The 16,259-nt window shown below is 38.5% G+C and overlaps 1 protein-coding gene across 1 annotated transcript in view; it reads left to right on the top strand.

Moving 5' to 3' along the window:
• The window catches only part of mical2a (microtubule associated monooxygenase, calponin and LIM domain containing 2a), a 38,485-nt gene extending 22,675 nt beyond the window's left edge, over positions 1-15,810 (top strand). Inside the window, exons 6-22 of the mRNA XM_047363766.1 lie at positions 1,065-1,220; positions 1,493-1,593; positions 2,975-3,232; positions 5,707-5,822; positions 5,905-6,031; positions 6,111-6,201; positions 6,633-6,780; positions 8,182-8,381; positions 8,781-8,887; positions 9,885-9,953; positions 10,045-10,179; positions 10,482-10,586; positions 11,160-11,423; positions 13,073-13,180; positions 13,766-13,946; positions 14,026-14,102; positions 14,187-15,810. Coding sequence (XP_047219722.1) covers positions 1,065-1,220; positions 1,493-1,593; positions 2,975-3,232; positions 5,707-5,822; positions 5,905-6,031; positions 6,111-6,201; positions 6,633-6,780; positions 8,182-8,381; positions 8,781-8,887; positions 9,885-9,953; positions 10,045-10,179; positions 10,482-10,586; positions 11,160-11,423; positions 13,073-13,180; positions 13,766-13,946; positions 14,026-14,102; positions 14,187-14,585 — 2,642 coding nt within the window. The 3' untranslated portion in view covers positions 14,586-15,810. The remainder of the gene's footprint in view (positions 1-1,064; positions 1,221-1,492; positions 1,594-2,974; positions 3,233-5,706; positions 5,823-5,904; positions 6,032-6,110; positions 6,202-6,632; positions 6,781-8,181; positions 8,382-8,780; positions 8,888-9,884; positions 9,954-10,044; positions 10,180-10,481; positions 10,587-11,159; positions 11,424-13,072; positions 13,181-13,765; positions 13,947-14,025; positions 14,103-14,186) is intronic.
• The last annotated feature ends 449 nt before the right edge of the window (positions 15,811-16,259 follow it).

Below are 16,259 nucleotides of genomic sequence, written 5' to 3'. Positions count from 1 at the left end.
CACAGTATCACAAACTGTCCACAGCAATCAAACATCTGAAAGTCCAATCTTCGGAACAGGAGGAGAAAAAACAACGACGTGGTTTAACTTACAAAGAAACAAACATTCTTCTAAAAATCTGCTTGTACGGGACATAAAATGAGTTGAAAAAGTAAAATAAAAACATTTAAAATAACTTCAAAAACTATTGGTCAAAATCGAGTTAAGGCTCTTTGAATGATTACAAGAAAGTCTGGCTCCTTGGAAGCAAAATAGAAAACAATGAGGGATGACTCAAGAATTTAACACAATTTTGTATATTTTTTCTTGTCTAGGATTAAACTCTTGTTCTCATTTGCGCTTGTATGAAGTCATCTCTCTCTCCCAGCGAGGAAAACTAAACATAAATAGATCTGAAGCTGATCCATTCATAATGGTACAGCTCCAACTCTGTTTCCAGTTTTTCTTCAAAAGTGCTCTCATCGAACAGCTAATTCAGATTAAATGCTTATTCCTTAAAAGGACATTTTGGGGCAGAATGAATATGTTTAGCTCATTCTGTAATCATGAAGAAGCCGGAGGGGAAATTACTTTCTTTACTGCAGCCCGCTTGCTTGTGTGCTTGCTTTTGTGGCCTGCTTATGTTAACACATCTAAATGCAGTGAGACTTGTGTGGTGCTGCTGCCTTTAGGAAAGAGCAATCAAGGGACATTTTGGGGACAGTGTAGACCAGACTTGGATTCTAACTTTGGTTGCCGTCCCATAAAGCACATTTCTGTTGAAAGCAATACATCTTCTAGGGAGCAGTGCTAAAGATGTAGTAAAATAATAGAAAAGACTTATTTTAAATACTTATTAAATCTTTTTGACTTTGGATGAAAAGATGATTTACTTAAAGGTAATTCATTCTGATTATAAACATAATTACTTTATTCCATGTGCTTCTCAGAGAATATGATGCATGTTTCCTTGCTGAGCTACTTCTTATCCTAAAATAAATGCCTTATAATTAGGGTTTGAAGCTGGATTTCTTTTGGTTTAAACAGACTCAACTCTTTCTGTCTCTGTGTCTTTTTTATACCAGGTTTCAAAAGGAAAGAGTTCAGAGGTAAACTGGCAATTGCCATCACAGCCAACTTTATCAACAGGAACACAACTGCGGAGGCCAAAGTAGAGGAGATTAGCGGAGTGGCCTTCATTTTCAACCAGAAGTTCTTTCTTGACCTCAAAGAGGAGACAGGTGGGATAAACCACGAAGACCATGAAATTTACAGATATCAGTACAAATAAAACTGGGTCCAAACTGGGTTTTGTATCAATGTATCAATTTCTACCTCATCCATAGATACAAAATAAATAAGCACTAAAATATATTGTGCACAAGAAATGGAGGTTTTAGACAAAAACATGAACTTTGAGTCAATCTATTCAAATTCTAAGCATTAGTCTTCACAGGGATTTTTCTGCTTTTATGAACTGTAGGAGTGTTGAGAAGTTTCCATTTCTTTGCAGGCATTGATCTGGAGAACATAGTGTATTACAAGGACAACACACATTACTTCGTCATGACGGCTAAGAAACAGAGTCTGCTGGACAAAAACGTTGTCATCAATGTAAGTAAGCTGTGTTTTTTTGCATTGTTTATGTTTTTTTTCTATTTTTCATATGCTTTGTTTTTTGATCAATTACATTAGATTAATGAATGTTATTTAGTTTAATTGTAATGTTTTGGTTATGAAAAAACAAGCTATCATGGTTGGAAATGTTGTGCATTTTCATTTAATTTTACCCTTGGCTCTCAATTTTAACAGCTGAGATACTATTAAACATCTGTACTCAGCAGTAATATTCTATTTACTTTAATAAATATTAATGCTTTATCCTGTTTTCTGGAATACATTGGTATATGTCATAGGTCAGACTTTTAGAAAGGGAACATAATTATAAGCAAGTCTTTTTAAAATATGCTGGGATGTTTTTAAAACATTTACAGATACATTTATGGCTCTATATGGTGCTAACTACATAATATTTCTTTTTAGCACTAGAGGCCCTTATTTATTTCATTTTTCAACAGTAGGTAGACAGGAAAGAGACCAAAGAGAGGAGGAGACCCTTGGCAAGTGTCACCGGGTCCGGGACTTGAACGCGGGACAGTCGCATCAAGGACTGTAGCCTCTGCACATGGTCATGTGCTTAACCCCTACTCCACCAGCAACACACCCACAACATAAAATATCTTCTTTTTATTGTCATTCTACTCTTTTTAAAGTAACATTATCTGCAGATAAGTTGGGTCTCATAGTTTGTTGCAGTCCTGGCTAAGCGCAAGTACAGAGCGAATCAGATGTTACGGGATGCACTGGAAAGAACTGCGTGTGGGGTTGCTCTGACGCCCGCAGGACCAAAAATCTAGGGCAGTGTCGGAAATGTGATGTGGAGGGCTCACTGCAGCCCGGCGTATGGGCAAACCACGAAAGAGACAGGGGAAAACTCCAGGACTGCGCTAGGGTTACAGAAAACCAGAATTGGAAAAACTGTTGTGTGGAGCTCCTTTGGTAGCCAAGCCATCATGATTGTGTTTTTTTTTTTCCCCGGTTTAATTTCCAAAAGCGAGCCTCATCTTTTGTTTAATAAGAGAAAAGGTCAGGTGGTTTCCTCCTCCTACACAGCTGACTGACAGCTCACAGCAAACAGAGGGGAAGACGGATTGTTAACCTGTTTTCCACATGGGGAAAATCTGCACTGTCCGTGGCATGCCAGTGAAAATTATTTAAATTGCAGGAAAGGCATTATAGAAAGGTACTCATTCACACTTCCACTGTGCTTTGATATTTGAACAATCTGTTTTTTGAAACTGTAGCTTAGCTATGGTACACTTTGAAACTGGAAACCTTGAAAATTTACCATCCAAAAATGATTCTCATAGTCATGAGACGCAGAATTAAAACTTTATTTTTTGAATTTTTCTCCTATCTATTTTCATTCATACAGGATTACATGGACACTCAGATGCTGCTGAGCAGTGAAAACGTCAACCAGGAAGCCCTCCTGAGCTACGCCCGAGAGGCTGCTGACTTTGGCACCAACTACCAACTTCCCACTCTTGACTTTGCCATGAACCACTGCGGGCAGCCAGATGTGGCGATGTTTGACTTCACAAGCATGCACGCGTCTGAGAATGCCGCTCTGGTCAGGGAGAGATTTGGACACCAGCTGCTGGTGGCGCTGGTTGGCGACAGCCTGCTGGAGGTAAGGGAGGGCATGGCAGATCATGCTCACTTCAGATGCTGACATCCTGAGAAATGGGTGAATAAATTTTAAGTGCTTGATTCTGTTTTTTTTTTCTGCCAGATGAATTGGGTGACTTCTCTAATAGGGGAGGGTGATGTCTTTTATATGCCAGCCTATAAGTGTTTTTTCCTAATTTTGTTCACCTAGACTAATCCTATTGTTGTCAGCAGATACAGGTACAGGTCCTTCTCAAAATATTAGCATATTGTGATAAAGTTCATTATTTTCAATAATGTAATGATGAAAATTTAACATTCATATATTTTAGATTCATTGCACACTAACTGAAATATTTCAGGTCTTTTATTGTCTTAATACGGATGATTTTGGCATACAGCTCATGAAAACCCAAAATTCCTATCTCACAAAATTAGCATATCATTAAAAGGGTCTCTAAACGAGCTATGAACCTAATCATCTGAATCAACGAGTTAACTCTAAACACCTGCAAAAGATTCCTGAGGCCTTTAAAACTCCCAGCCTGGTTCACCGCTCAAAACCCCAATCATGGGTAAGACTGCTGACCTGACTCCTGTCCAGAAGGCCACTATTGACACCCTCAAGCAAGAGGGTAAGACACAGAAAGAAATTTCTGAACGAATAGGCTGTTCCCAGAGTGCTGTATCAAGGCACCTCAGTGGGAAGTCTGTGGGAAGGAAAAAGTCTGGCAGAAAACGCTGCACAACGAGAAGAGGTGACCGGACCCTGAGGAAGATTGTGGAGAAGGGCCGATTCCAGACCTTGGGGGCAGTGGACTGAGTCTGGAGTAGAAACATCCAGAGCCACCGTGCACAGGCGTGTGCAGGAAATGGGCTACAGGTGCCGCATTCCCCAGGTCAAGCCACTTTTGAACCAGAAACAGCGGCAGAAGCGCCTGACCTGGGCTACAGAGAAGCAGCACTGGACTGTTGCTCAGTGGTCCAAAGTACTTTTCGGATGAAAGCAAATTCTGCATGTCATTCGGAAATCAAGGTGCCAGAGTCTGGAGGAAGACTGGGGAGAAGGAAATGCCAAAATGCCAGAAGTCCAGTGTCAAGTACCCACAGTCAGTGATGGTCTGGGGTGCCGTGTTTTATCAAGGGCAGGGTCAATGCAGCTAGCTATCAGGAGATTTTGGAGCACTTCATGCTTCCATCTGCTGAAAAGCTTTATGGAGATGAAGATTTCATTTTTCAGCACGACCTGGCACCTGCTCACAGTGCCAAAACCACTGGTAAATGGTTTACTGACCATGGTATCACTGTGCTCAATTGGCCTGCCAATTCTCCTGACCTGAACCCCATAGAGAATCTGTGGGATATTGTGAAGAGAACGTTGAGAGACTCAAGACCCAACACTCTGGATGAGCTAAAGGCCGCTATCGAAGCATCCTGAGCCTCCATAAGACCTCAGCAGTGCCACAGGCTGATTGCCTCCATGCCACGCCGCATTGAATCAGTCATTTCTGCCAAAGGATTCCCGACCAAGTATTGAGTGCATAACTGTACATGATTATTTGAAGGTTGACGTTTTTTGTATTAAAAACACTTTTCTTTTATTGGTCGGATGAAATATGCTAATTTTGTGAGATAGGAATTTTGGGTTTTCATGAGCTGTATGCCAAAATCATCCGTATTAAGACAATAAAAGACCTGAAATATTTCAGTTAGTGTGCAATGAATCTAAAATATATGAATGTTAAATTTTCATCATTACATTATGGAAAATAATGAACTTTATCACAATATGCTAATATTTTGAGAAGGACCTGTAATTATTGGTGCTACATTCAGAAAGACGTTAAAATTAGCTGTGTGAGCATGTAGAAGAAGTCTTTCTATGTTTACAGACGATTTTTAAAATATCTGAAATGTCTACTGTGTGAAGTCAGACCTATGGTATGCAACACTGCGAAGCAAAACATAGCAACAAACAGAGCATTTTTTAAAATTCCAGACAAGCCTGAGAATCCGTAAAAAAATATTTTACTTTTGTCCTTTCCCCCCAGATTTATAGCTTTATTGTACATTAACTCTTTTGTGCATCAAATTGGATTGAAATTGTAAATGGCCTGCACTTGTATAAGCTTTTATCCAAAGTGCATTACATTACAGTTTTTCATCCACCCATTCTTACACACATTCACACACTGATGGTGGTAGGCTACATTGTAGCCTCATCTGCCCTGGAGCAGACTGTCAGAAGTTGGGCTGCCATACAATTGCGCCACCGGGCCCTCTTGACCACGATCAACCTGGCAACCCACCAGTTACAGGAAGAACCCCTACCACATGAGCCACCATCACCCAGTCATGCACCTAGATTGCGTACTCAAAATCAAGCCCTACTATTTCTTAAAAATGTCAAAATGTTACTTGGCTTTCCAGATAAGACACTGTATGGACATCTTATACTGTCATGCCATAGTATAAGAAATATATGCTTTGTTGCAGCCCTTCTGGCCAATGGGAACTGGTTGTGCCAGAGGTTTCCTGGCTGCTTTTGATACAGCCTGGATGGTAAAGAGCTGGGCTGAAGGTCGGAAGGTTCTGGAGGTTCTAGCAGAAAGGTACGTGCATATTAAGTCTGAAATTTACTCAAAGTTTATTTGAGATTAACCACATTCCCTTCTGCTTCATGAATACATTTAGAGAGAGTATTTATCGGCTTCTGCCACAAACTACTCCAGAAAACATGGCAAAAAAATTTGATCAGTACACCATAGACCCTTCAACTCGATACCCTAACCTCAACTCCTCCTGCGTTAGATCTCACCAAGTAAGCTTACTTTCTTTACCCTTAACTCTTCAAACATCTTGAGTAGATACATGCTTACTTACAGGTGTCCTTTTTTTAGGTGCGTCACCTATATGTCACTGGAGAGCTTAATTCCTGCTCCCTGGAGCGTGCTGATACCATACGACGTCCCGTCAATCTCTACAGACGAGGCAAGTATCAGAGGAGTAAACAGCCTGGCAGCGGGTGACTCATCGAAATAATATTCAGTGCGGTGATCTAAATAACAAGATTTACTCTCCTTTAAAGGGATCCTATTATGAATGTTGATGGCATCATTTCTCTCTCTTTGTTTTGCTCCTATTCAAACACAACAAAACATATTATGAATAGGAGTAATTATTTACAATGTTTGGTTTGTTTTTTACAAGTGGGGTTGCGATAACAAAGCTTTGCGATATGAGTTGCTTGGTTGTAAAAAGAGCAGTCAAACATACAGATTTCCTACTGCAGGGTAAACATTACAATATGTCACCGATAACAAACAACAAAGTGTCTGTTCACTTGAAACAACCTTAGGGTGTAAATGACTTGATGATTCCTGTCTCTGAAAAATTGTCATTTTTCTATGTTTCTTTCACAGAGTCTGAGATGCGGCCGTCGCGGCTCCTCACCTGGTGCCAGAAACAGACAGAGGGCTACAGGAATGTGTCGGTCAGCGACTTGACTTCTTCTTGGAGAAGTGGCATCGCCCTATGTGCCCTCATCCACAGATTTAAACCCCAACTGATGTATGTCACATAGTTAGACAGTAATAGTAACTTTAGCTTTGGTTTCCCATTTTAAACTATTTTTCTCATAATCTCATATTTAACAATTTTAAAAGCAGGGCAAGCAATAACTTAACCACAAGTCTTTTGTTTCCCAAAGAAACATACTGCCTATTTTAGTAACAGACTTATGCACAAACAACACATTTTATGCTTCTTTCCCTTAAACTCACATTTTTTGTCACCCCCAAACTTCATATCAAAAATACATTTTTGGACAGAAAAAAACATGTAGAGAAACAAGAGATAAAAATATGCTAAATTAGGGCTCAAATATATAATCATTGCCGTATGGGTTTGGTCAAAAATTAAATAGAAAAGGACTGTTCTGAATGCAACATTTGTTGGTTAGCATTTTGCATGCCAATATGTTGGATGGAGTATCACTACAGTAGATGCTTACACATGATACAGATGGTAAAGCCAAAAATGGTAAACATCACCCAAAACATTGGAAGCATCTTGTGGAAGACTAAATAAAAAATAAAAAATAAAAAAAATATTGCCATTGTAAGATTTTCTAATGGGGGTGGGGGTGGAGGAACCAGCTCCTGTAGAACAAAAAAAAACATCCCAAAAACTGTAGATTAGTGCATTTACAAACATAATTATATCTACTCGGCTCTTCATTTATTGCTTTCATACCATGGCACATCCAGTTGCAGTTTTAAGTGAACCTGTAAGTTTCCAGGAACCTTTGGCTTTTCCTCCCTTTTTTGTTCATCTGTATGTAGGTCTGTCAACAGCACAGATAGCAGGGAGGGGAGCAGGTTCATGCTAAAAAGAGAAAGACTGAATGACACTGATGTTTGTGTTTGCTGCTGCTAGGCTACTGCTCTCTTCTTGACATTTCTCCTCCTGGTGTCTGCACACCATCAGTGCAAAAAAAAAACATCAGATCCTCTTTTGCTTCTACTACTGATACTTTTTTTTTTGCAATTTCATGCTAATGTGCAATGAACAAGGCTTATAAGGCTGTAATTCTAAGTGAAATATATTTCTGTGTTAAACAAACCCATTGTGCTTGAACTGACTGCCCTTGTCAGCATTATTTTACACTCACTCAGCACCAGTCACCTGATGTGCAGAAATGAAGGATTTGCCATGAAATAATTCCTTCAAAGAGTCTGTGTTTCTTGCTGCCACATTCCTGTCTGGTTATTCCTGGACGGATTAATGGATATTTAGGTCAATGGTATATGGGTTACTGAAGTGACTGGGGGTAAATAGTAAACTAAGAGCAGAGGGGAGATGTCTAAAACGTAGAGTTATGATAAAAACTAAACTGTTTTAGCTAAATGTTCAATTTCCCTGTTCTTCAACATTTTAGCTTAGTTTGTCATTTGTCCCTGTCATTATCAGAGATTTTGACTCTTTAAATGAGGAGGATCACACTGCAAACCTCCAGCAGGCTTTTGACATCAGCGAGCGGGAATTCGGGATTCGACCTTTCACTTCTGCGTTGGACCTGAGCGCTGGTGAGGAGCTGGACAAGACCAGGATGATCTCCTACCTGTCGAAGTTCTACGAGCTTTTCCGCGGAACGCCTTTACCTGCATCAGGTACATGGCTTTGTTTTAGTTAGAACGGCCTAGAGTTAATATACTTTCTGTGTTTCTTTGTTTCTGTTCCATATTTTCTTCATTTAAAAGAAAACATATATATTTAGAGATGAGTAGCTGGTTTGCTGTTGTACCTGGTTAGGTGTTGTGTCATGAGAGGAATCTCATTGTGTAGTGGAACTATGCAGTCATGTTATCTGTGATTCTTGATGGCATGCATGTCTCAACAGAACTGCTGTTAAAGTAGAACCTTCCTCCACACATATACTGGCTCTTTAGACAAATCCTTTAGACAAATCCAAAACGCTTCAAATAATAAATGTTTGGTAAATGAAACACATTTTGAAGATAAGAAGCTTTTCTAATGTACTCTACATGGTTTTGTTGATTGTTATACAGAAGATCCCAGAAGTGTAGATGAAAACAATGAAGAATATCCAACAGAAGAAGTCAGAACTAATGTGAATGTTCTCAATCTTGCACTGACAAGGAAACGGGTACCAAAGGTAACACCACCATCAATTATTTTCATCTGCTGTACTAATTATGACTTCAGTTAGGATCATTTCTACTTTTTCTAGTATTTTACATATCGATTTATTTTAATTCAGTTGTTCATTTGCATTTGAATTTGTGCACTCATGAGCTGATTCACTAAAGGGGGGGGGGGGGGGGGGGGGGTGACCTTTGCACCTGCTAAACAGGAGCAAACCGTGCTTTGCTTATTCACAAAAAAGGGTGTTCTTCATCTCTAACTGTGCTCCAAAGTAAATAACAGCTTTCTGCCCATATTTCAATGAGGTATGTAGATGCATTTAAGGGGAAAATGTACATGTTAATACATATGTATATTACAGTCAGAGCAATAACAACCAACTCTCAAAATTGTGCTTGAAAAACAGGTAAAAAGTCTATTTACTTTATAAAAGTTGGTTCTAATTTCAATGCAGGAAAGGAAGATACTTTATGTACTGCTGCCTTTACAAAGGACAGGCGTGTTAGAAAAGGAAATCACCCTGTCTCTCAGAGATAAGTGAATGTAACAGGTTGAAATAATTTTGGCAATCTACAGACAACTTGTCAAAAACCTTTCAGAGAGCGTAAAAAGCTGTTGTGTTTTATAAAAAACAATAGGAGGGATGAATCATCACATTGTCTCAAAATATGTGTTTATGCACATTAAAAGCATTCTTGTGATTCCTCCTGTTTGCAGTAAATTATTGTTCTTTGAAGAATATTTCTATATTTCAATTGTTAAGACCACAAAAACATTTCTTTTATAAATTTACATTGCCAAGCTAGGACGAATGCATGTTGATCCGTAGAGTTGTCACATCTGTTGGACCTGTTTGCTCCGGTGTGCCATCAGTGCTGTTTGCTTTGTGAATGAAGCATTGAGTACTCAAAAGATGCACGGCAAAACTGAACTAATAGCAGCCTGTGTGCTATGCTACAATATCAGTCTTGGCATTTTTTTTTTGACATTGTGCTCTTCATTTTCAGGATGAGAAGAAGTCAGACGGTACAGACTCTATTTACAAAAGGAGGCGAAGATTCTTCTATTTGGAGGAGGTTTGTTAACACAAAGTTTGGTGTGTTAGTGCAACTGCATTACAACCTTTGTTATTTTACTGTGTTTCTGAGTTTTTCTGCTCCTCTTCAGGCCACTAACCACTCGAGCAATAGCGTTTCAGTGCAACACGAACGGGATCCCAAAGAAAACAAAGTGCGCTCAATGGCTTCTCAGCTGCAGGCTAAATTTGAAAGTAAAAACAGCTACATGGATCACAAAACACAGGTAAAACACCACAATACGTCTGATGTTGCCAAATAGATTATTTTGCTGTTGTGTGACAGTTTTAAGTATCCAAGATTACATGTTATAATTCACGCTAGCTTGCATATCTCCAGGTATTTCACATCTTTAAGGTTATTTTATCTTTTTTGAACGCAGTTCATTAATTATATTTTGAAAATCTTAAATTGTGCTCTGTTGCTTGAAAGTGCTAAAACTATTATTTCTGGCATGAATCTTTCCCTCTTTTTTTCTTTTCTATGCTTTTACACTAACATTTCTTCCAATCCTTCTGGAAACTCCAGTCAGACTGTGAGACGTCCTTGGTGGTCCCTAATCTTAATCAGACTGAGCTTCAGCTTGTTAAGATCAGGCCTCCGGTCCCACCTAAACGTTCTTCAATGACACAGGTAGATTGGAGCAACTTAGCAGGTCCAAAATAAGTCTTCTTGTTTATCATTCATCCACCTTTTCTACATCTACAGAACATGCATATGGATTTTGTTTATTGAACTAGATGTTGCTGCACTTTTTGTACATTTCAGTCACATTTCTTGCAAACGTTAAGCAAATTTTATTTTCACAGGCTCTTCATACCAATCTTGCCTTAAAGTTAAGATCCATTATTAGCATGATACAGCAGGCTTGAGCTATATATTTCTATATTTCACACATGAGCTAAGGTTAACTAAGAGTTTTCATTCTTTTGATATTTAAAAGGCCTTGATGATGGTTTTATTTTATTTCATCATCATTGAACCAACTATTATTATTGTCATAAATATAAAAATAAATCAGTCTAACTTGTCTGGGCTTAGCCTCGATCCAGAGGTAAAAATTAAATAAATAAAAAAGGTTTATCATTATTATTATTCAAATTTAAAATTAAGAGTCACCTGTAAATTTTTTTTTAAAAAGTCCACATACTACAGCGATTTTAGATATGGATTTAAAGAAGCTTTTATGTGTACTATCCCTTTCAGTTTGAGAAAAGTATCAGAAAAGCGGCTGAACAGTTAGTCAACCTTCCTCCAAACACTCCAGAACCCCAGCTTCATCCTCAGCCCCAGCATCTGTTTTCAGTCGTAAAGCTCAGACACGTTGATCAGACTCTGACTGAGATGAAGCCCCAGCCTCAGTGTGAGAGTCCTGAGCCCCCCGCATCTCCTCCGTCCTGCCGCCCAGCTATCTGTTTCATGACAAGAGTTCTTCTTCGCCTCAGAGAGGTGGATGAACACATATCTGAGGTGAAAACTTTCTCTTGCTCTGCCTGTCTATATTCTGCTCTGCTCTTGTCTTACATTGCTGCACGCTCCGATTCCCAAAAAGGCCCCTGAGTGAATGATGATTATATATTATGTTCCCATTATATGTTTTGGCTTGTGTAACATGCAGTCAGATGAAGTCACCCCCCAATTATCCAGCTTTCCAGAAATGTCGAGCAGGCCAACAAACTTGGCTCGAGTTTATTTCACTGTTACAACAGCAAAATGTTTCTCATGTAAGTACATGTTGGCAGATTTTAAAACATTTCCACTGTCCGCGTGTATAAGTCCAATTTGTACCAGTGGAGCTAGTATTTCTTTATTTGCTTTTATAGAAATATTTATACAACTTATAGAAATGGTTGTGTGAAAGCCAATAAATCATTCCTTTGTGCAGTGTTTTTTAAACTATTTGTTCTCTTTTTCAGCTTAAATGTTGTTGTAGTGACTTAGCAAACATTAAGACATCACCTTTTAAAACAGACTTTTATTCATTTCAGTTTATTTATTTATTTAAAAATATTTTGTTCAACCATTCAACATAATGGTCATAAGTTAAGAGACCATAACCTTTAACACTGTTTTTCTGTTTTCAAATTAAGGATGCAGTGTTTTTCCACCATTTGTTTTTTTATTGCAACTTTTTTACCTTTTTAATCTGTTCTATAACAAAATTTATAATAATTACCTCTTGCACACATTAAAAAATAGGTTTAGAAACCACAAATCTGTCTTCAACGCTACTTTACCAATTTAAATATTTTTTACTAGTTTAAAAACTTTTATTCTTAAAGAAATGAAGTATTTTTTTCTGTCTGACGTAGAAATTTGTTGTCTAGCTGTCTAACTCTAGCATATTACAATGGTGTCCAAACCTTTTGCCATGTTGTCCAAAATCGTAAAGTTGAAAGTGCTGATGACAAACAAAAATTTTATTTCGTTTTTCATAAAAAATGCAAAAATAATTTGATTGTGAAATTTTGTGTTTTCACAAACCTACACTATTTTAATGAAATGATCAAACCTGTGTGAGAAGAAACAAGAAAAGAGATTCACCTGTTTGCCTTATTGAAAGAGTGGCATAAATTGGACTAAATTTGTTTGGTTGACTATTTTCTGTTTTCTTGTTCTAGAAAAAAAGTTGTCTGTTCTTAGCAACAAGAGCTTGACATTGGTCACTCCCTAGGGGGCCAAATTTATACCATTCTTCAGTTTTGGCCACGGGCCATGCAAAATCATGGGCAGCATGGTGAACACCCATATAGTAACTTGGAATTTTGTAGTTCACAATCTTTTACACAGTCTTTGGTAAAAGGGATGTCTAATATCCAATATAGTGTTGTATGGCATAAATATCATATAAACATTTCAGTCTGAGTTGTTTTAAATGACCAAAACCAGCTGAATGTGGGGGTGCATCTGACTAGCTAGTAGCTTTCCACCTCTTCCACCACCAATTGGCCATTGTTTTCTTCTTGACATTAGACGCTCTTTAGTTCCACATAGGTCATTGGAGTTATTGGTCTGCCTAATTCTGTCCACACAATTAAAAATGACATGTTTGTGGGTGACTGTGTCATCTTTGTGCTGAAGTGGCAAGACTGCTGATGTTCCTTTTTGTCATCTTGTAGAAAAAAGCTCAGGCACAACAAGTTAGAGAGTTTCAGACAAAGAGCATAAAGGAAAAAGCTGTTCACCTTAGGGGACTGTTCTCAGGACACAGTTCAGATGTTCTCAAGGTGACTATGTGAAATGTTGTGAAGCCATGCTTGTTTTGAACACCAGCATGCATTGACTCCATTTTCCCACTTGTGTATTAGTTTTATTCATAAATATTTCAATACAGAGTGTGTGATCACAATGTTTACTCACTACAAGACATTCCTAAAATGACAAAACAACCATATCAGTCTGAGATTTGCAGTGTTGAAAAAATGCATGTTTGAATAAAAGTATTGCTGTGTCTGCATGAATGTTGTTTTATACTTATCAGAAAAATGTCATGTAAAGATTCTGCTTTGCTTTTGAGTTTGTTTTAAAAGCTCTACTAGCTCCTCCTGTTTTTCATTATCAGCAGCCCTCAGAGGAGAAACACGTAGTGGCCCTTTGTGGGTTTTTCTGCTCCACCCAAACAGCACTGTTTAACTGAACAGCCAAATGTTAGAACAGCATCTCCCCCAGTTATAAGGCACTCTTGAGAACACCAGAAGATCCATGAATTCATGTCTTTTCCCAGCTGGCTCTTGTATGGATTTTAGTGTTGGTTGAACATGTATTGAAGTGGCTTGAATAATGGGAAATTATTGCTTTTTTCTGTTCACCAGGGAAGTTCAATAAGGAGGACGTTTTCCCAGTCAGCTGACAAGTGCCACTCTTGCTCCAAGCGTGTTTACATGGTTGAGAGGGTCTGTGCCGAGGGACTCTACTTTCATCGGGAATGTTTCCGGTGTTCAACCTGTAACTGTGCTCTCCCACTGGGAGCACATGCCTTCAACTCTGAAGAAGGTATGTGTCTTTATTTATTTTTTCATGTAGATCACGAGCCAGCTTCTCTAACTGATTTACTTGATAAATGTTCCTGCAGGGAAATTGTACTGCAAACTTCATTTTAATAAAAGAAACAATGGGACAAATCTGCAGAGGACATTTTCTCTACCTCCAGTGAGTTCCACGCTTGTTTAATCATCTCCCTCTAATAGTAGGAAAGTAGAATGACAAACATCTCTGTCTGTCATCCTCTTTTAGAATCGCAATCGAGCTCAGGAGCAAATTGCGGCAGCTGGAGAGAGCTCCCAGTCCAGCAGTTCAGCAGAGTTGCAGAGAATGCCTGAAGCAGGTAGCTGCATGTCATTCATAAAGAAAAGGCTGAACTGGTCGCTGAGTGTGACTCGCGCTGTGTTTAACGCCCCCTGGTATCTGTCCTACTGCGCTCGCAGCGCAGCACAGGCCCTCACCGGCCACCTGAGAGACAACGCCCATGACTACACATTACTGTATGAGCTACTGAGCATGAGCTTACCCCTGCTGTTTGTTTTGCAAGAGGTTCTGCTGCAGATGTACACTGAAAATGTTCCTGATGGGCCGAGCACTTTACAACCTGTACTGCTTTGGCTGCAAGAGCAGATCGGGCACAGGCTCATCTAGCTTCTCAACAGGCAAAAGCTGATTTAACTTTGAACACTGCAACATGTTACCACTAAATCAGTGGACCAGATGCATTCTGACTGAAATAGTCTCATTATTTGAAAATGCATACAAGCACATTCTTAAAGTTTATTCATTTATAAGTGCATGGGATGCACTTACGCATTAGCCAAAGAGAAGAAAACTGACCACTAATGAGGTGAACAAATGCATTAAATGGTTAACAATGCAGGTAAGTTAAATGAACCAAAATCAGTTAATTAAGGACTTTAGTGATGAAATGTCTAATCACTGTTCGTGTAGATTTGACCTAGCTACAAACTGTTTCTGAAATCCTGTAAGTCTCATTGTTGGAGACATGACTGATGAACTCAATGCACTTTATCTTAGAGAACTGTTTTGTCCACGTAGCATATAACTGTCAACTTGGACAAAAAGTATTGTCTCATGTTAACAGCCATCACTTTCCAGCTGTATTCTTAATAAATGAATTACAAAGAGGTGTTTGCAGAGCTGTGTTTTACTGACACTGTAGCAATTCGCTGATCTAGCATCTCTGTTTAGTTTTATGAACTGTTTTAATTTTTTCATGAATAACACCAGAGTCTGCCAATGTGGACTGTCCTTTATTTTACTGCCATCTAGTGCTGCCTCAGAAATTTACAGAAGGACAACAAGCCTATCTTATTTTTTTTTTACTTACCATTTAAAAACTCTGACACTGCTTGATATGGTCAGATTTACTATAACAGTATAATCCAAATGCATGCTGTAATTCGTTTGAATTTGTTTACCATATTTCCAAAGCATGTTGTTGGAAAATCACCTGCAAACCTCTGACTGGAACCACCCAGCTGCTTCCTATCAAAGTACGCCGGCTAATGATGCTCCCAGGGCACTTTAGACTTAGTTTCACTTGTAGAGATTTAATTGAAACTTATATGTGCAGAAATGCTATGCATCTTCTGAACTGTTTACAGCATGGTAAAACTTTATATTTTGTTATCAGCTTTGTAATATTTTGAGTTAAATCTGCAATTAAATGCCTTGTTTACTGTACAAGAGGAAAACATCAGTGTTTCAAAATACCAAAGAACTTTTTTCAGCACACAAACTGGACTCGTATAAAAGATAATTTGTACATCTTAATTACAAATAAATCTGTACAATGGCTCATTGTGAATTTTGATATTATGTTTGCATAAACATTAAATGCTTGTGTGCATTCAGGTGTTTTATTGTTGTCTTTATTTCGCTGTTGGTGTTTTAGCTCCTTTTTCTCTTCTCTTATTACTCAGCTACCGTCACTTATGAAGCGTGTGAGACACGTGGATGGTTAGGAGAAATGACATTTTGAAGGTGATTCCCTGCATGGTCACATGGCTTTGCTGTAAATACATCACTGACACAAAGTGTCTAATATGAGTGAAAAGCATTGAGGTGTGGCTTCTCTAAAATCATGTCTGATGTGTGGCTCCAATGTTTCCAGTGTATCATCAATCCTTGATCTGTCTGGGGAAGGAGTTTATGCTAATTTAGCATGGCATGGAACTTTGGCACTCACAAAGTGTGAATTATTCTAAACCAGCAGTTTGCACATTTTTTTAATTCACTTTACTTTGAGAAGTTTCTGGTGAACCAAAGATCAATGTGCTAGAACAAAAGCTCCATATT

The sequence above is a fragment of the Girardinichthys multiradiatus genome, chromosome 4, assembly GCF_021462225.1.
Source record: "Girardinichthys multiradiatus isolate DD_20200921_A chromosome 4, DD_fGirMul_XY1, whole genome shotgun sequence".
Lineage (NCBI taxonomy): Eukaryota > Metazoa > Chordata > Actinopteri > Cyprinodontiformes > Goodeidae > Girardinichthys > Girardinichthys multiradiatus.
The sequence above is the reverse complement of the archived record's forward strand: the minus strand, read 5'-3'. Positions and strand labels throughout refer to the sequence as shown.